General features: G+C 46.7%; 1 protein-coding gene across 3 annotated transcripts in view; it reads left to right on the forward strand.

The window, feature by feature from the left end:
• RFTN1 (raftlin, lipid raft linker 1) overlaps positions 1-20,961 on the forward strand; it is a 204,693-nt gene that overhangs the window by 123,778 nt on the left and 59,954 nt on the right. For all 3 annotated transcript variants that reach the window (XM_079921258.1, XM_079921259.1, XM_079921257.1), the window contains one exon: positions 16,969-17,317. In XM_079921258.1, the coding sequence (XP_079777384.1) occupies positions 16,969-17,317 (349 nt within the window). The remainder of the gene's footprint in view (positions 1-16,968; positions 17,318-20,961) is intronic.

Below are 20,961 nucleotides of genomic sequence, written 5' to 3' on the forward strand. Positions count from 1 at the left end.
TTTATGTAAGTGTAATCTTTGTAAATGGCGTCTTTTGCTCAACACTCTGTCTGTGAGATTCATCCAGGTCCCAGTAGCACATTTGCATTCGTGCATAGAATTCCTTGCACTGTTTTGAAAAGCTATCTTTAAGAAGCATGCTTACTACAGCTCCCCCCAAATTTTGTTTCACGCTATAGGAATTATTTTAAGCTTTTGCTGAATGTATTTACCTCCTTTTAAAAACTCAAATGCATCAGATGACTTCAGTAAACGTCCCAAATAAACTTTGACTGGTGTGCTTTCCCCAGTCGGTATTTGTTGTTCAAAATAAAGTGACAGAGAGTCCTTGCCTTGTGAGAGACTTTGTAAAAGTCTGTAAATGTGTGAACTAACTCCCTCTTTCCTGAGAAATAATATTGGGGGTGGGGGGGGTGGGTAAAACCCAGGGGATATCCAGGTTACATCCTGGAGATGCAGCGTGGGATTTTGTATGCACTGTGTATTTCCCCTTTCAGTTCACTGTGAATCGGGTCACCAAGTTGTGGTTATTGAATTCGGTCTAACTCGTGGCAGGGGACATCACTTTTATGAACCATCTTCCGCCGAGATACTTGCGTGCTTACTCCCTCCCTTCCTTCACATCTTCGCTCGAGTTCGCTTTCTCAGCACCCTGCCCATCATTTTATTTATTATTGAAGTATAGTTGATTTACAACATTGTGTTAGTTTCAGGTGTACAACAAAGTGATTCAGTTATATATATAACTGAATATAATATATACAATATATATATAATTCAGTTGTATATATATGTAGATATATGTATATTCTTTTTCAGATTCTTTTCCCATATAGGTTATTATAAAATATTGAGTATAGTTCCCTGTGCTGTTCAGTAGGTCCTTGTTGGTTATCTATTTTATATATAGCAGTGTGTATCTGTTTAAAGAGCACCTTAGCCCCTGCCCTCCCCACCCTAGTGATTCCCTTCACTCTATCTCTCTTGTATCTGTACCTCTTTTGCCTCTGAAGATACTTTACTATTTTTACTTAATTATTATGTTTATTATTTCCCATGTCTTTTTTTCCGTGCCGGGAAGAGCGGGGGTCATATATTACAGGGGTCCCCAACCCCCGGGGCAGCAGCTGGTTAGGAACCGGGCCGCACAGCAGGAGGTGAGCGCCTGGGCGAGTGAGCGAAGCCTCATCTGCCGCTCCCCATTGCTCCCCATTGCTCGCATTACCGCCTGAGCCATCCCTCCCCCCGCCCCCGCCACGAAACCGGCCCCTGGTGCCAGAAAGGTTGGGGACCGCTGATATAGTAGATGCGCAATGAATATTTATGCAATGACGGAGCGAGACCCCGTGGATTCCCGAGGCTTGCAAGGTGTCAGAACTGTATAGGGACAGAGGTTTTTGGAGGTGAGGCAGGGAACACCAAGGTGACGGACACTCACGTGTTTTCTCCTTCCTGTCACTTGCGGTCGCTTTTGTCTGTGCTTGGGGGTGGTCGAAACTTGCTGAGTCAGCCCTCCCTGGAAGTGACTTGGGAGGGTTTATAATGTCACCCGATTCCCCTTCATTCTTCCCACCAGACGTGTTTACAAATATGGAATTTGCTGTTCTCACCAGGGAAGTTTCCAAAGTGGCATGTATGGCATGCAAAAAATATATATCTTTTATGGGAGGGGAACATGTTGTGAGCGCTAATTATGTGCTGTCAGTGAACACATGTGGTAGCTGACGGGTTTACAGCCCGGTTGAACTTTCCCATCTGGGTTGTTTGGAGGTTCTGAGCATCCCTGCCCAGTGAGACCTCCTGCCTGCTGCTATGTCTGGGATCTAGCACAGATAGCGAGTGTGGGAATTGGGCCTGACCTCTTGGCACGTGGAGGGTGGAGTGTCTCGTCTGAGAGATGGAGTTTATCCTGGCGGGTGGCTCTTTCCCCCAAACTGGAAGGTTTCAATTTTATTGCTGGAGATTATGTGGAATCTTTTCGGAGGGTTTTGAGAGCCGGTGTGACAGGGTTACAACCCATGTAAGGTTTTCCCCTCTTCTGCTTTTGGGAGAATTCCCGTTCAAAGAGCCCGATCCCATTAGGACCAGTTAGCAGTGCTGAGGATGGCTTGGGGAGGGGGTAGGGAGGGGCTGCTTACCAAGTACTCAATTCCTGAAACCAACTTGCCTCTTCCAGGAGAAATCTGGAACTTTAAAAGCCCAGTTCCAGAATTGTCCCCTGATTCCACTAAAGGAAACCTACTGCTTAACGAATCATGGGCTGGCATTTAGGAGGGACACATCATTTTCGCAAATTTTTGGTTCTCTTATGTGTCAAATGAGTTTTTGCACATCCGTCATCTTGAATATTCTGTGATTGTGTGGTCAACCTGACTTTTAAATTATTTCTCCCTCATTATCAAAAAAAATTATTGATTAATTCTGGTTTTTAATGGTGGCGTGCTGAATTTTAGTGCCACGTGCCCTCATTTTGTGAATCTTGCTGGGCACATCTTAATATTCCCTGTGTTCTTCATCTAGTAAATCAATGTTTGTTGACTGACAATGATTTTTGTCTTCCCCCTTAACTAATTGTGATTGGAGTTCGGTACAAGAGCTATTATTTTCTTTTTTTAAAGCTAAAAGTAAATATTGCCTTTTAACACTCCAATGGAAAAAAAAATCTGTTGTAAGGAAAATCTAAATGATTCACTTAACACTTCTTAAGTGTTTAAAGGACTGAAAAATAAGATAGATGACCATTTTGTGAGTGGTGCTGTAATCTGTAGAAGTATGTTTGGAACAATGGCCCACATATTCTAATAACTATTATAAACCTAGCCTAAGCAATAAGAGAAAATAGGCTAAACCAAGGTTTCCCATCTAATTAATTACTTCCCAGTCTGTGTGTCCATTCTGTTAGCCTTATAGCAGCATTCCTAGGTACTGAAAAGGTCGCTGTGGAGGATGGCTAGTAGGGATGTTATTGTTTGGGATAGCAGGGATGTTATTGGTGCGGTAGTAGAGAGCTTGCTTTTTTCCAGCTTTATTGAGATATAACTGACAAATAACATTGCGTAAGTTTAAGGTGTACAACGTGATGATTTGAGATATTGTTAAATGACTACCACGTTAATCCAAAGTTACCATTTCCCACGTGTGCTGAAAATATTAACATCTACTCCTTTAGCAAATTTCAATTATACAACACATACAGTATTGTTAACTACAGTCATCATGGTGTCCATTGCATCCTCAGAACGTATTCATCTTACAACTGGAAGTTCGTACCCTTTGACCAACATGTCCCTATTTCCCCTGCCCCCCTAGCTCCTGGTAAGCACCATTCTACTCTACATTTCTTTGAGTTTGACGTTTTTAGATTCTACATATGAGTGATATCATCCAGTATTTACCTTTCTTTGTCTGACTTATTTCACTTAGCACAATGCCTTCCAGGTCCATCCATGTTGTTGCAAGTGGCAGGATCGGCTTCTTTTTCGTGGTTGAATAATGTTCCATTGTACACACATACCACCCTTCCTTTAAGTAGGGACGTTATCGTTGGCAGTGATAGGGATGCTATTGGTGGGGTGATAAGGACGTTATTGAGCGCAGTATACCTGAAGAGACGGAAAAACTTTAAAACAAAGTGTTTAAATATATTCTTGGTAGAAATAAATTTAGCTTTTGATGGAACTCTTCATCGTTCAGTTGGGGTGGAAACTTTATTTCAAAGACTTCCCATTTTGAATGAGAGATGCTCTTGCCACTCTGACCTCTGAGACACTCCCCGGAGGGCAAGGGAAGATTCTCTTTATGACACCTTAAGAATGCAGATGGATTTTTTCCTGAAGCCTCAAGCACAGGGTTTCTCGGTGACTCTTTCTGAGTCTGATGGTGCCTGGGAACGTGGGCATCGTCCTGTGGCGTTCCTAAATAGTAAGACATAATCACTAATGCATGTGCTGCGCGTTTGTAACATGTGATAAACAAGAACCGAGCCTCCGTGTGCCTACGGTTTTGCTCAGCCAGTTAATAATGTAAGGCACGCTGCGGGGGCCGTGCTCACCTCCGGGAGCCCGCCTGTGCCACCAGTTCAGATGCATCATCACAAACTGAGAGGCTAATTACAAATTACTCTTACCTCTTTATGAAAGCAGGTCCCTAGAGGCCCACTCCCTGGAAGTGTTTGTGTTATCCTTGTTTACATTTCCACATGTTTGAGAGCGCTCCTCACAGCATCCTTTATAAAGATTGTGGATTTTACTTTAAGAAAGTACTGCAGTCTGGTATCTTCCCATAGGTATGAATTAGTGAGGCTTACTGTATTTTAAGAGAATGTCTATTGCTGTGTAACAAACCACCCCAAAACATAGTGGTTTACAGTGACACCATTCATTGATTTTGCTCACAAATGTGCAACTTGGGCAGGACTTGGCAAGGCAGCTAATCCTTGCTCAACGTGGTATCCTCTGGTCAGTGGCTGGGGAATACACTTGCAAGATGGTGCACCCAGGGCTTCCCTGGTGGCTCAGTGGTTGAGAGTCCGCCTGCCGATGCTGGGGACACGGGTTCGTGCCCCGGTCCGGGAGGATCCCACATGCCGCGGAGCGGCTGGGCCCGTGAGCCATGGCCGCTGAGCCTGCGTGTCCGGAGCCCTGTGCTCCGCAGCGGTAGTGCTGGCTACAGGCCTCTCCACAGACTGCTTGGGCTTCCTCAAAACATATGGCTGGGTTCTTCGCCCAAGACAAGGTGGAAGTTCGTGGAAATTTTATGACCAGGCCTCAAAAGTTGCATAGTCTCCTCTTCACTTTACTCATTGGTCAAGGGCCATAGTGGTCCAAGGAGACACATATAGATTCCACCTCTTGTCGGGGGAGTGACAAGGTTCCAGCCTGTCATGTGGGATGAAGGATATCTTTGGAAAATACAACCTGCCACAGACATGAATTCAGACATGCTATGGTCATTTACTAGGGGAGAACTTTGAGACCATTTGGGGCTCATATGGAATACAGAAAAAATAAAAATGAAGGCAAGAAGTGGAAATAAGGAGTTGAGTATTGAATATAAGGGTTATTGGGTATTGGAAATCATCTTTAAGTGTAATTCTCAACAGTTGTAAATGGAAAGTCCTCTCCCCCCAAAAACAACCACCCTATTTGTTACGCAAAGAGATCACATATCTTCCCGAGATCTGAAACTCTCAGATCATTTTCATCTTCTAGAAAAACCATCCCAGGGTTCTCCAGGGTATTTACAAAAAGAACAATAAAACATTCATTTCTTTAGCACACTGTAATGGAAACCATCCCCAAGTACTTAGTTTCACTGCTCTGTTTACTGTGAGGGTTTCAAATGCCATTAGGACTGTGTTATATTTTTGCTGGTCTGGAGTCATGGGGACAGAAAAGGGGTGTTTTTTTTTTTTTTAACTAAGGGTTAAAACTAGGACAGCATTGGTCCAACAGCGCCAGCTCAACATTTTGTTAAAGTGCCTTTCATTAATGTTCTGGAGGCCTGTGTAAGTCAGGCAGTGGTGGGGAAAAAAAAAAAGTCATGGATTCTGGATGTTAACGCAGCAATGTGGTGTGAAGGGAAACATCTGCTCCTGATTAAACTTCTCTAAACTCAGGTTCTTTTGCCTCAGTCACTTAACTGTGGTGCTGAGATTTGAGTTCCATGAAGACTCTCAAACACATTTTCCAGAACATTACCAGGAATCTTAATAAGCCCTTGAGGTTCTTTGCCCCCAAGCTTATAATTCCAGGGTCACTGCTATTACCAAAGGATAAAATTGGGGCTGTCAGCATCAGCAGTTCCAGGATTCTAGATTCTAGCTGGTTCTTTTTTTGTTTTCTTTTCTTCTCTTTTTTCTTTTCCTTCCCTTCCGTTCCCTTCCGTTCCCTTCCGTTCCCTTCCGTTCCCTTCCCTTCCCTCCCCTCCCCTCCCCTGCTATCCCCTGCCCTCCCCTCTCCTTTCCTTCCCTTTTCTTTTCTTCCCTTTTCTTTTCCTTCCCTCCCCTCCCCTCCCCTCCCCCTCCCCTCCCCTCCCCTCCCCTCCCCCTCCCCCTCCCCTCCCCTCCCCTCCGCTCCCCCTCCCCTCCCCTCCCCCTCCCCTCCCCCTCCCCTCCCCCTCCCCCTCCCCTCCCCTCCCCCCCCTTTTCTTTTCTTTTCTGGAAATGCACTGTCTTAGGCAGTGCCTTTTGAAAGAAGCCCCAGTGGAATGCCCAGTTATGAGGCATTTTTTTACTGTGATGACAAGTACTGATATTAACAAATTGTTTGCCTCTGCATATTTTCCTTCTCCTGAGGGGAAGATTGACCTGGTTTGTTACGAGATGAACTGGAAACCCAAGGACTGCCAGGTACCTGCAGCCTCAGTTTTCTTCACTGTTAAAAATGATACAAGTAGCGAACAATGTGCACATTCCACAATCTCAAATGAGTGTATTTGTAAAACGTTATTGGCCCCAGATGGATATTTCCTGAAACTGTAGACTCATAGAAGTTTCCTTTCAGAAGTAACCTCAGATTCTGCAAATTTGATCTCCTGACTATTCACTCCTTGCATAAACATTTACTGAGTACTTACCAGGGACCAGGAACTGTTTCAGATGCTGGGGACAAAGCGCAGGACAACACAGACAACATTCCTGCCCTCACGGAGCTCTCATTCAACTGGGAAAGACAGACAATAGTTTAGAAATGTGGAAATAAGTGATACGATGAAAGTTAAACAAAGAGATGTGCTGAAGAGTGACCGGGTGACCATTTTTTAGGTTGGGATGTCAGTGAAGGCCATATGGGAAGAGGGCACCCTGGTGACAAGGAGAAACGAGTCGTGGGGAGGGGAGGGAAACAGCATCCCAAATAGAGGAAGCTGCAGATGCTGAGGCCTCAGATGGGAACGGACTTGGAGTGTAAAATAGTGAAGGAGGAGGAAGTGAAGGAGGCGTGGGGTAGGTCTCACGGGGAAAGACAGGACAGGAGAGCTGGCAGAGGGGGCGGAAGGACTGCAGGACAGCCAAGTCCACTGCCGGTCTAGATGGAAAACCCTGAGCTGTTCTTTTTGTGACCGTGAGTGGACTGGAGGGACTTGACCTTTGTGGGAGGGGCTAGCCACAGAAAGCCAAGGATGTAAGGGCAGGAGGGATGGCTGGCGGAGGGAGCGGGTCCCATGCTGGACAGCGAGGGGTGAGGAGAGCTGTCACCCGTGTGTTTGGTACTTTTTAAAAGCAGCTTTCTCGGTCCTCACTGCTGGTCGCGTGTAACGAAGTGACCCTGTGTCTGGGTTAGCTTGGACAGTTCTAGCTCATGCCTGTCGTCACAGACTAATTATTGATAGCTTCACCTTTTGCTTTCAAAAGTGTCAAACTGTTTAAAGTTTGCACGACAGTTTACCAATGTTTCAACACACCGGAATCTCGTGGTGTATCACCTTTTAGTCCTGGACTGCCATGTCTACTCTGGGTCTCCCGTCTACCTCGCCCATCCTTCCCCATGGCAGGTGTAAGCTCTTCTGGCCTCTCCCACGAGCCCTGCGGTGACTCCCGGGCCCCCAGCCACTCTCTTTGCCTCCCTCCTTTTACCCTCCTCCCCCATTCATACCACATCCTGTGGAAAGATTAATTTTGCTTGGAAAAGGGCTGATTATGTCACGGCTGCCAGAAACCGTGATGGCATCTCATTGCCTCCAGAAAAGAAGTCCAGACTCTAAAGATTCAGCACTCTCCAAGATCAAGCCCTGGTATTTCACAGTATAGCTTAGAGTGTAGAACATGCTATAGTAAATACACGCTGTGTAACAGGTGGGAATATGGACTCTGAAGCCAGGCTGACTAGGTTTGAATCCTACCTGCCGTTTGCTAGCTGTGTGCCCTTGGGCAAGCTGTGCAACCTCTCTGTGTCTCAGTTTTCTGATCTGTAACATGGGGATAAGAAAGAAAATCGACTGTTATTGTTACAAAAGGATGAGATGAGTTAATCCACGCAAAGCCCTTAGAAGAGCTTTTGGCACATGGTGAGCTCTCGGTAGATGGAAGCTACTGTGATTATGGATTTTTGGCGCAGGACGTTTGTCCTCTGCGTAACTTAGGCCGCTTTCTTACCTCTTTGCCTTTGCTAGCCTTGTTCCTTCTTGGATTCTTTCCCCCAAACCATTCCGTATGCACATATTCTACCTGTGGGTCAGGTTATTTTACCAACCATGGATTTCAGCAGCCACAAGACTGACACACCGTGAAGTCTGTTGCACATCCTTCGACTTTCCCATGCGACTCTGATGAAAGTCTCTTTAAATGCTTTGCTGACATAAGCTTTTGAGGTTGATTTCTCCATTTTCTTTGTGGGTGTGCACTGGCCTTAGCGGAAGCCTGGGGGCATCTTGTAGCCTTGGTGGGAGATGCAGATCCTTCTGAGGTCCTGTGACTTGAAGGTCCCTCAGTTTTCCTGCCTGGATGATGCCACGGTCTTTGCTTTTGCTCCAAGATCCTCTTCTGAGCACGTCCATGCAAAGTTCTGCTGATGGGCAGACATTGAGGGAGATTAGGGATTTGCAGGGATCGTGCAAATCTGCCAGAGGTGACCCCTGTCTGCCCCAGCTCATGACTCTCTGTTGTGTCCTCCTGATCTGGGTGCCTCTGCTCTGTGTAGGGGAAAGCTTGGGGGTTGGACACTGACTCCAGAAAATATTCCTAAGAAATAATCTTCAATTTTACCTCAGTAAAGCTGAGAAAAGAAATCTTGAGCAGACCTGATGGAGATAAAGATAGCCCGAGAAAAGGAGGAGAATGCTGCATCTCTGCAGACAAAATAACCTGGAGCACTGACACAGGTTCCACTTTGACCAAAACATATCAACACTGTTGTGATCGGTATGGCCTTACTTGCTCAGTTTTGCTCAGCTTAAGTATCGGTTACCTTATATTCTCTTCTTCACGTTAGTACACGTGGGTACGGAACAAATTTCAAATTTTATTTCCCATCAGATGATGTGTCTACATGACAGATATTAAATATGTATTTCTTCTGCCCTGAAATTCCTTTTCTTCTGAAAGCTTCTTTGTTCCCACAGTCCAGCTATGTGAATTCCATAGGAGCGACCCTAACAATGGCCAGAGCTGATTGGCCCAGAAGTGGACACCTGACCTAAGCTGAGCCAATCAGAGCCCTTCCCTGAGATCTTTTACTTGTGTGTAGCCAGGAAGTTTTTGACATTCTATCTCCAGTGGCTAAGCTATGAGCAGAAAAACTTAGAAGTTGGCAATGGCCATAGTTTCTGCCACATGGAGAAAATTGGTCCTGGAAGAGAAAGAAGAATGATGCTAACAAATAAAGAAATTAGGGACAAAACCTGGAGCAAGTTTCCTGACAGCATCCTGGAGATGCTGGTCCCAGGTCTTCCTAAGATCCTGCTCTGGCCCTACCGTGCTGGCACTTGCTCTTTGAGACACAATTGGATTGCTCCCCACAGATAGGTCTCTCCTTGTTCACCTCTCTTTTGCATCTCTGATTTAGACTTTTGACATTAGGTTGGGATCTTCTGGTGGGTTGGTTTTCACGGGGCTTTAGAAATTAGTTGAAGATCTTTGAGGGAGCTTAACAGCACACCCCCTCTTAGTTCTATTGATTTCCCATGAACTACATTTTCAGTGAACAGTGAAATTATAGGCACAATCTGAGTGAAAGAACCGAATCAGTTAACACAGGTAAGGAAGGCCAGTAAAACTCCTTTTGTCAGGACTACCTTCCCTGAACCACCAAAGGATGGATTTGTTCTCTGCTCCTACCCCAGTGTTGGACCCCATCTCTTCCTTTTGCTTTTAAGGGAGTTTACAGTTTTCCAAGTTCTTCCATCATTTCCCAAGCTTCCCACCAAATCACTCCTAATAGCAGAGGAGAATAAAATAGTACCTCTTCCTTCAACCTCAGCCTTGCCAGGGACTTAAGGGGGCAGACGGTGGTCCCTCAAACTGAGCATAGGCAGGTTGAGAAGGAGAGATCACATGGACTCTTCAGAGTCTCTGAGTTGCCCCTTGAGTTAGATCAACACATATTAAACTCAAGGCGTCAGGGATAGTGCCTATTTGCCTCCCCAGCACCTAGTGCCCAGCACATAGTAAATATTGAGTAAGTAGTTAGTGAATGAATAAATAGGTATTATTATCCCCATTTTATAGATTAGGAAACTGAAGCTCAGATAAATCAACTGAGTTGACCAGTAACATAGCTAGTGAATGTCAGGGTTGAGTCCAAAGCTTTAGGTCTCAGACTTCTTGTCTAGGGCTCATTCTGAGACCTCTCAGTCACTGAAAGAGAAAACCACAACACCAGAGGTCTACATGATCTTTCCTTGTGGCCTCATAACGGAGCTAACACACAGCAGCACTTGGTCAAAGTTTCAATTCCTGAGGCAAACTGTTAACACGTCAGAACTAAAGGCAGCTTCAGACTTGAGCTAAAACCCATGTTATTTTTGAACCTCCATTTTCAGAAAGCTGGTACAAGAGTTTAGGCGACAGAAGATGAGAAGGGTTGTGTGTGTGTGGTAAAATATTCACCGTAAAGACTCATGTGTAACCGTGCAACCCAGAACAGCATTTTTGCACCTGTTCTTGACATACGGTCCATGCCTCTGTTTGTAGGTTCCCTATGTATGTCATGGATCCCCAAAGGCTTTAAAATGTCAGCTGTCATGAAATGGTGGCCCATGAGTTATGAGGAGGGTCACAGTGGGCATTGGTCTGGTCTAGGGTCCATTTGGGATGTTTGTGTGTGTGTCTTGGTCTTGACCCTATATTATATGCATCTGCAGTCATTACTGAAAGCTCTGTTTCCATTGCTCAGTATTTCATATGGTTTATTATGCCCCACAACAGCACTGTCTATCCAGTAGAACTTTCTGTGACGATGGAAATGTTCTATATTTGCACCAAATGTTCTATATTTGCATCCAATACTGTAGTCGCCAGCCACAGAGGCTATCGAATACTTGAAATGTGGCTGGTGTGACTGAGGAATTGAATTTTTAATTTTATTTGAATTAATTTAAGTTTAAATAGTCATAGTTGGCTAGTGGCTACCATGTTGGATAGTATAGCTCCATATTTTTAAGAGGTCAGTAAGTTTCTGATTCCTAGCACTAATTAGCTCATTATTTATAGGGATTCCAGTAAGTTCATCCTAAAGTTAGAAACTGCTTATAACTTATAGAAATTAAATCTAACAGTTACAGATTTAATTCTTTCACCTCAAAATATGGTGGGGAGATTTCTTTCACCTGGGCAGTGGTGACTGCTCTCCACCTTCTCGTACACTTCCGCCTCTCCATGGGACCTTTAATCAACACCAGATTGAGTCCTTCTTTGTTCCTGTTTGGAGCACATTTCTCTCCCTGACTTTTGGGAGCTCTTAGCCATGCCTTCCTTTCACACCCACTCCGCTTGGAGTTTGGAGACCTCTAGCAGCCTGCCCTGTGTGGTCTTCTTCCCCTCACTCCCTTCACCTGCTTTTCTCCTCTATGACATTTCTCCAGAGAAACAACTCATAGGGCTATCTATCTGTCTATCTGTCTGTCTATATCATGAGACTGGAATTGAGATTGATTTATTTTAAGGAATTGGCTCATGTGATTGTGAGAGCTGGCCAGTCCCAAATCTGCAGGGCCATTTGGCAGGCTAGAGGTTCGGGTGAGAGTGATGTTGCAGCCTTGAGTCTGAAGGTTGAAAACTCAGGCAGATTGTCTGGAGGCAGAATTCCTTCTTCTTTGGAAGATCTCACTCTTTGCTCTTAAGGCCTTCAACTGATTGGGTGAGGCCTACCCACATTATAGAGGGTGATTTGCTTTACTTAAAGTCAATGGACTGTAGATGTTAATCACATCTAAAAATACCTTTACTGCAATTTCTAGGCCAGTGTTGACAACTGGTCACCGTAGTTTATCCAGGTTGACACATAAAATGAACCATGACACCTTCTTCATTAGATTCAGACCAGATTGTCCTGGACTCCCTCTAACCCTTCACCTGTGCCATCTCATATGGCCTGTGGGTAGTCCAGTTCCTACTGACCCATCAGCAGAAGTCTTTTCTGCTCCTTTTCCTGTGTTACTTATGTCTTTCATTTTTCCCAAACTCAACCCATGTCCCATTTCTCCCTAACTGGTTTTACCCTAGTTGATAAATGTACTCTAAACAAATATGTGTATAAGACCAGACAAAGTATATATTTGCACTCAGACGCAGCAGCATGGTATTCATTTTGAGAGTAGGGTAACAGACAGGACATCCTAGAGTATCAGGAACTATCCCAATGTCATGCTGTTATCTTTAATCAAAATGATTCTTGAAATATATAACCAAAGATGACATCATTTGCCAATGCATTGAGCCTTTATAGAAATAAAGTTTTCAAAAAGAAAAAATAAATCTTTTTCACATCATGATCTCTGGTTTTAGGTTGGGAAAATATAGTTACCATTGAATTTGTTCTTACTCATCATAGATCAGTTGAATGAAGTCTTGGGTCAGTTGAAAACGTTAATTTTTGATGCCTAAACCAGCAATTGTTACTCCTTTAAGTGTTGGGGGTGGGATGGTTTTTAAATGCAGCAAACATGAGAAAAGGTGGATGAGGGTGTATTTCAGTTTAAACTCGTATCCGACTGGGCATCTTGGCACAGGTTGGATTGTGTAATGTGGAAGGCGCACCAGTTTGCATTAAGACACTCAGAGTCAGATCTGGGCTTTGCCATGATCTAATCACAGATGTTAGAGAAACTCTTTGGGCATGCGTGTGACAGTCTGTGGGGAATTCCTTACCCAAAGTGGCTTGGATATTCAGGATTTGATCTTCTGTATGGATTCGATTCCACCATCTTGAAGACCTGGTGTAGCTTGAAGTCATGGTGGTGTCCAGCCGCTGATGAGCCCCTGAAAGTAAAGGGATCTGAGATGTCTGGAGAACGGGGGAGGGATTCCAGAGACATCGTGGGATAAATCTGGCAGGATGTGGTGAGCAGTTACACAGGGTTACAGAAAGGGAAGAACTGAAGAAGATGCCTTTACTCCAGTGTGAGGGACAAGGTCCACAGTAGACCCATCAGCTGTGATCATTGGTCATGTAGGTCTGAGCTCCAGAGGAAAGTCAGGACTGGAAAGTCCAAATTTGGGAATTATTAACATATGACTAGTGGCTAAGTCCAGGTGAGTAGAGGAGGTTCCCATGGGGAGTTTGGGGTGAGGAGAGCTGGTGGCCAGGGATGAACCCTGATGAACACCATCTAGTGCCCACCTTTCTGATGTGTGTGAGACTTGCTTAATGAAGGTTAGGAATGAATAAATGAATACACGAGTGAACGAGAAACAAACAGGATTCAGTTTGACAAACACAGTCAAGTGACATTACGAAAAAGAAAAGAAAGTCCCCGTTCTAGGATAAGGTAGAAAACCAAAGGCGTCAGGGCCCCGAGGGTCTAGCCAAATACTGATCTTTATAAAATCTAAATGCGGGTCGTCTAGTTAAAAAAGACTACTCACCCTTTCTCGTAAACAATTTGGCAGCCTGTACCAAGCTTTGGAAAAGCTGATATCCCTTGACCCATTAATTCCACTTCCAGGAATCCACCCCAAGGAAGTAAATAGAGCTGCAGACAAAGATTTGTGCATGAAGGTGTTTCATATTCTTGAGACACACTTTCCCTGGAAGGTTTGAAATGGGGAGGGGGGAGCATCTTTACCATTTAACTTGAGCATCTTTTTAAGTTTTGATACTGTGCAGTACTAGGTGCAGGATACCACATTTTCATTAATGTTTAAGATAAAAGATGAGCATTCAAAGAAATCTTGTGCTTTGCCCTCAGACCCTCGACCCTCACCTCCTCTGTCTCAAGAGTTACTATGGGGCTTCCCTGGTGGCGCAGTGGTTGAGAGTCCGCCTGCCGATGCAGGGGACACGGGTTCGTGTCCCGGTCCGGGAAGATCCCACATGCCGCGGAGCGGCTGGGCCCGTGAGCCATGGCCGCTGGGCCTGCGCGTCCGGAGCCTGTGCCCCGCAGCGGGAGAGGCCACAACGGTGAGAGGCCCGCGTACCGCAAAAAAAAAAAAAAAAGAGTTACTATGGTGAGAAAGTTAGGGACCTGTTGCTGTGGGGCGAAGTCAGAGCCTTTGTTGGCTTGGTATTCTGTGACATCGATGGTGTGGCCCTTGTGATTTCCAGTCCAGCCTCATTTCTGCGCACTCCTGGCTTCTCATGTCATGTTCCAGAAATGTTTCTAGAAATTTCTTCAATACTCAGGCTGTTGCACACCATCAAGCCTTTGCCCGTGATGATCCGTCCATCTCTTTACCTGCACTGCCCTGTCCCTTTTATTCACCCATCTGGTGAACTCCTATTCATCCTTCAAAGCCTCCCGCAGATTGGGTCCCCTAATAGGATTTGTTTAGCACGATATTTTGGGGAAAAAATTGAATTTGAATGTTGTCGGTGAGGCATGCACATTCCAGCTCTGCCACACCCCTCACGTCTTCTAGTTGTATTGCAGTCTTACTCCATTTCGTTTATTACAGCCCTGACCTGTGAGAAACGTCTCAGTGTCCCCTTCAGGCAGAAGTAATCTATACCTTTCTATACCTTTATATTCATTATTGCGCTTAGCACCCTCTATGAGAAGTTTCTGGAATATTTACTTTTTTCAATTATAAAGGTAATATGCATGCTTATTAGATAAATTTTGAAAAATTACACACAAATATTATACAGCTGTCATACTGTGTCTAAAAAGTGTAGAATCTTGATTTTTTTATATAACATTATAATATAAGCATTGTCGTGCCATGTTAGTATAATATTCTTAAAATCTGTTTACAATAAATGGCTGAATCTTTTGAGAGTCAGGACTCCTATTTTGTATCCCCCAGAACCTAAGTGTGATGTCGGTTTGAGCCAGTATAGGGACTTAATAAATGTTTGTTGGAGTCTAGGGCTGAAAAATCAATTGGTCTCCATCCCTACCTTCTAGGAGCTCTTCTGGGAGAGGAGACACATTTCCACTCATTATGTAATGCATTCATTCATTCAACAGATACTTATTGATCACCTCCTATATGTCAGACAAATTACTAGCTCATTACGCTTCTCTCTTCTTGACCAGGAGTCTTTCCTTATTTCGTTTGGGACTGTGAAATCCCTTGCATTTCTCTTTTCGCTTGTGCTGCCAGGAAGCTCAGAGCTATGCTTTGTACATATTACCTTCCCTCAGCCTAAGGCTCTTTGGTATAATTATCTCCTCAGTCTTTTCTTTTAAAACTTTTGTGACCTGTGTGTTGTTTTAGAAGCTTTCCAAAACAATTTCTAAGAGTAGATAGATATCACAGATTAATGGGTAAAAAATGAATTTTCAGGATGGAAAGGATGACTTTAAGTTTTTTTTTTAAGTTTTGAAGCATGAATTGAGCCAACCATGGGCATTTGTGTGGGCACATACATATCCGAGAACTGGATGCTTTGACATGTATCCACTTGACCTTGTACTTAAGAGAATGAACTTGGGCCCAAGCCAGACCTGGCTTTGAACCTGGCTACCCACAGCTTGCTTTATGACTTTAATGTCTCTGGGCCTCAGTGTCCTCATCTGAAATGAGGATCGTGATACCATGCAGGGTCATTCAAGGGTTAAGCAAAACAATTTATATGAAGCGCATAGCGTAGGGCTTGACACATAGTAGGTCTGTGATAGATGACAATTAATACTGTTGTTATCATTACATCTAGCACAGGCTAGACCTTACAGAAAGACTGGGCTGTACATTCGTGGAGCTGCTCCAGGCCATTTTCTAGAATGGCCAGTGTTGAACTAAAATGACCTCCTGTTTTATGTTAGGGTGGGTCATCCGGGGAGGGCTGCCAAGGCTTGCTTCTCCTTTAGAGAGTAGCTCCGTGCTGGTATTTCTTACTAATTCTCAAATGACAGGAGATGATCACTGCAGAAGCCTCGAGATTTTCTGAGGTCATCCACTTGGGGGTTGGTGACTAAGACTCACAGAGCTCTGAGGTCTCCACCTCCTGATTTATTTGTAAAGTGACTTCAGCCTTCTTGCCCAGAAAGTCCCGTAAAGCCCATCTTCTAGTTTTGGCCAGCTCTTCTTGATTTTATTCAGCTATTACTTTCAGTTTGTTTTTCCCTTATGACTATTACACTCAATTGCCTGGGGTATATTTTAGGGAGGGGAGCGTTCACGGGGTACAGAGCTCAGTGTGGCCATCCGTCCCCCATCTTGAGGCTTAGGAGGTGAGAAGGTGCCACCTGTTACCTGGACTGGATGGTGGGTGCAGAGTCATGGGTCGGCCCAAAGTGATGCCCGTGGGCTGGGTGTGGACTGATATCCTCAGATGTCCCCTCTTGCGGGGCTGCGTGCGTCAGTTATTGCGCGGTGGTGATTCTCCCCACCTCTGTCCTTCTCTGCCAAAACAATTGTTTCAGAGAGGAAGCTCTTTGGGTCATAAAATGTCATCTGGTAGTTAGTATATGGTTATATAGACGTATTGAGTTATATAGTAGCCTGATGAGCAGGAAGTAGGTGATTCATCAGAAAAAAAAAAATAACAAGAAAATAAACTCTTACCAAAATGAACTTCCTCTTTCAGGCACTCTTTGTTCCAGCTCATCCTTTTAGAACCTTCTTCCAGCTTCTTAGAAAACAATTGTCAATCGGGACTAACACAGTGTTTCAAAGAGAGGCCGTCGCAGCCCTTCATAGCCAAATGCATTATTTTTCCATAGTTTAAAAAAAAAAAAGCCCCACACTCTCTGTCTCCAGTTGGGCCAGGGTTGGGGTGTGGACGCTGCCTTGAACACACGGAACCTTTGCCAGCTCGAGAGACTTCATGTTCAACAGAAATGTCCTCCAAGGCCTCCCTGAGGTATTTCGTTGCCCCTTTGCTAGAACATCCCATTCACGTGTTTCCCTGTGTTCTGTTTGCCTCACAGATCCAGGAGGCTGCGAGTCGGGGCCTGAAATTCGTCGGGGTCATACCTCAGTACCACTGCCCTGGGCACTCGGCAGGTGGCAGCCCCCCAGCGGATGCGCGGGATGCGACAGAGGAGCCTGGCAGGGGTGTGGCTACAGAGAACCTGGGGGCTGCCGACGCTCCGGTGGGGATGGACAGAAGCCCAGAGCCCGGCCAGGGCCCGAGAGGGGAGGCGCCCACCGCCCAGCAGCCCGGCTCGCCCTCGGGAGCCGGGGTTGGCACAGAATCCCCTCCATGCGGGGTGAGCGAGACTCTGGATGGACCGGATGGGGACGCACTGGAAGGGCATGGAGAGCCACTCTCGGGAAGTAAGTATGTCAGTGCTGGGACTCTGACCCGCTGAGAGAGAGGCTGCTAGCTTGTCAGTAATCCCCTTGGCACTTTAGGAAAACGAATGGAACTAGAGTGTAGAGGGAGCGGTCCATCAAACAGGAGAAACTGTCAAGCTGTTTTCTGGGCCTCCTGACTGTCTCCTGCCTGAAGCTGTGACTTCCAGGGGTGTGGAGGGGAAGGGGGGGCGGGGCAGGGGGCAGAACCACGTGACGTTGACTCGTAGTTGCTCCAGATGGTCACGTGTGAAGTAGATTCTAGAACGGGAGGTCGTTTCTCCCGCACGCTCTTGCACTGCCCCTGAGTTACCCCGTGTGAACACAGGAAGTGTGAACTTCGCTGGGCACCAGTGCAGAAAGCAGCCTACACTTTTGGACCCCTTGTTTTGAATATCTGCCTGAAGAAGGAAATCAAGAAAGCCAGCTGAGGACAAGTTGTGCAGGAAGCTGGTGATTCAGCTCACCCAGCTGTAAACAGCCAGATCTCAGGGAGTTGTATAGTTGACAGATGAGCACCGTGGAAAGAACACTGCCAAGGAGAGGCCACCAGTAAGCGACTCCGCTGAATCACATTGTAACGGCCGTCAGAGCATGCCCTTTGGGTTGGGGATTTCAACTAGCAACACAACAGGGATGATGATAGCCAACGTTTATTAATACTTCCTGTGGACCGGGCGCTGGGTCAGCAAGCTTTCCTATGACTGTCTCTTCATTTTTCCTATGATGTGGGTGAGCTCTTGCATCATGGCCCATTTTACAGCTGAGTAAACTGAGGTTCAGAGAGTCCATCTGTTGCCCAGGCTGGAAATAGATCTGATGTGTGAGCCCAGGCCCGCTCTCTGCCTGGTCTTTCCTGTGTGGTACTCAGACAGACGAACAAGGTTTACTGAGGCCCTCAGTCTACAGGGAGCTAAGTTTCTCTTCATTTCCCCGTGATTCCCTTTCGTCTTCCTTCTCCAGGAAATCTAGCCTCGAGCCATTTCCTGAGAGCCAGGCCCTCGTGTGAGCTGCGTGGCCTCTTCTAGCCTTTGGGAGGTGACAAGTGACAAGACTGACAGGAGGTGGCCATAGGTCTTACGAAGCCTTTCTCTTTAGGCCTTCCTGGATCATCTCCCTGGTTAATGTTACTATTTACATACTAATTCTTGAAGTTAGCCTCTTAGAGATGACGAGGAACTATTTATACTTTGAGAATAGAAAAGAGGGTGAGGGGCTTCCCTGGCGGTCCAGTGGTTAAGACTCTGCGCTTCTGCTCCAGGGGGATGCAGGTTCTATCCCTGGTCGGGGAACTGAGATCCCTCAGGCCGCGCGGTGCAGCCAGAGAAGAGGGTGAAATAGTTTTTCTTGTTATGTCAGTAGTTCCTGGAAAGAAAATTGTGGGCTGGTTAATTCTGGGGCTTGTTTGCAAAGTTGACCTTGGAGGGGGGGTTGGCAGCAGCCTCAGTTCTGAGAGAGATTAGGACTGTTTCATGAAAGCCTTGATCCTTCTTAAATATGTGCTGAAGTAGAGGCTCATTTGGGGGACTTCTGCTCCCACAGAGTAGCTGAGAGCACGTTTGGGTCCTGTGGGTGCCTCCCAAGGAACAGCCCAGTCTTATTTCAGAATCCCCCATTTCTGCGTGGCTGTCGGGCTGAATCCCAAGAAGGAGGACTGGCCTCCTTGGAGCCCCTCTGTTGTACCATCTCAGGCCCCGGGAGGGTGAGGGCTCAGGGCATCACAGGCCCCAGGAGAGAGGGCAGGGAGCAGAGGGCTTAAGAACCACACCTCCCGAGCAAGATACCCTCCTGTGCCTCAGCTCCTTGCCCTGTAAAATAGGGATTAAAAAAAAAAAGTTTCTTGGGCTTCCCTGGTGGCGCAGTGGTTGAGAGTCCGCCTGCTGATGCAGGGGACACGGGTTCGTGCCCCGGTCCGGGAAGATCCCACATGCCGCAGAGCGGCTGGGCCCGTGAGCCATGGCCGCTGAGGCTGCGCGTCCGGAGCCTGTGCTCCACAATGGGAGAGACCACAGCGGTGAGAGGCCCGCGTACCGTAAAAAAAAAAAAAAAAAAGTTTCTTGTAGAAAGGTGAAAGGAGAGATGCGTTTAAAGCACTCCTAAGTGGCGGTTCCTGTGACTGGGGTACAGGCTCTGTCGTCCTGACCATTGCCCCCACCTCTGCACAGAACCCTGCCTTCGAGAAAGGGGGCTCTTGGTACTGAGGGTCCCCTCAGGAGTTTTCAGATATTCCTTGTTCCAGAATCCACTTTTCTCCAAGATTCCTTCCAGACTTCCTGCCTCCTGGGGTTGAGTTAACTGGGGAGACTTGTCCTGGGACCCACCGCCCCAGGTCCCTCCTGCTGTCCTGTGACTGTTCCCTCGATCACTCAGACACTCCCCCCATCGCTGGGCACACAGAGACCACCCCCGCCCCCCGTGATACCCCAAGTGTCTTGGCCTGCATCTCATTTCCCCAAGTCCCTGTTCTCTATGAGAAAATCAGTTCCTGCTGAGGAATAGCAGGTTAGGGTGTGTCTGGAAGTGGTCAGCCTAACAGAGCATGAGAACTCCAGCTGTGAGGGGCTTGTAGTGCCACCCAACCCCCAGTCTTGCTCGGTAGGCAGCTGTGTGTGTCCGTTGTCTGCTCGTGAGACTGGCACGGATCTCTCTGCACAGGAGGCCACAGGTCTCACTGTTACCCTTTATTTCTCTTTTGGTGGAATAAATGAACCTTTGGGTCTTTTCCATCAGTCAGTGAACACACAGGGGTTACGAGTGCACAGGCGTGGCCTTGCAGGGGATGGACAGTCGTCATGGTGACAGCCCTCTGAGTGAACTGTTCTGAGCGCTCCCTGTGTGTCTTGACTAGGCTTCACAACAGCTTTGCGACAGAAGATGCTATTACTACCCCCGTATCACAGATAAGGACAGTCGCCTGCGTGCCCTCATAGAGTTAAATGTTATCTCCTAGTCTGAGCACTAGTTGAGCAACCATAGTTTCAGCCTCCCAGAAGGCCGGCTGTCCAGGGACCCTGTCCCCATTCATAGCCCTCAATTGACCCCAGCTTCTCTCCTAATCGTTTTCCGGGGAAGTCTTTCCTTCCCTGGGAAGTCCATGCACCATCACCCGCCCCGTCCCCCATGCCCCCTCCCCGCTGCTCACTCAGCTTTCACCTCCCTTTCTCTCAGGGCCCCCTAAGGAGGGTGAAGTGTTTTTACTCCTCTCTCTGCCAGGTGGGCTTAAATAGGCAATCACAGCAAGACAATTAAAAAAAATCCAGAGGGAGCCTCCCTCCTTCCCCCTCCCTTTCCTCCTTTAATTTGTTTCCTTTATAGGAGCCTGGGGGAGCTGGTGCGGCAGAGGCTCCTCAGGAGGGCTGCCAGGGAGCTCTCATCTGGAAACAGGGCAGGCCGCCCCTCCCCCTCCCCACGGGCTGCAGGGACCGCTCTGGTCCAGGGGTTCTGCTCCCCATGCCCACCTGGGTTTCTTCCTGCTCGTCCTAGGGGACTTCCTGTAGGTTTGAGGTCAGGCCGTGCAGACATCACCTGAGCCTTGCTGCAAGCTGCTTCCCTTCTCACATCTAGCTTGCCCCAGCCTCTTGGTGAAATGCAGAGCACCTGGGAAGGACAGGACCGCGTTCCCATGC

The sequence above is a fragment of the Stenella coeruleoalba genome, assembly GCF_951394435.1.
Source record: "Stenella coeruleoalba genome assembly, chromosome: 5".
Lineage (NCBI taxonomy): Eukaryota > Metazoa > Chordata > Mammalia > Artiodactyla > Delphinidae > Stenella > Stenella coeruleoalba.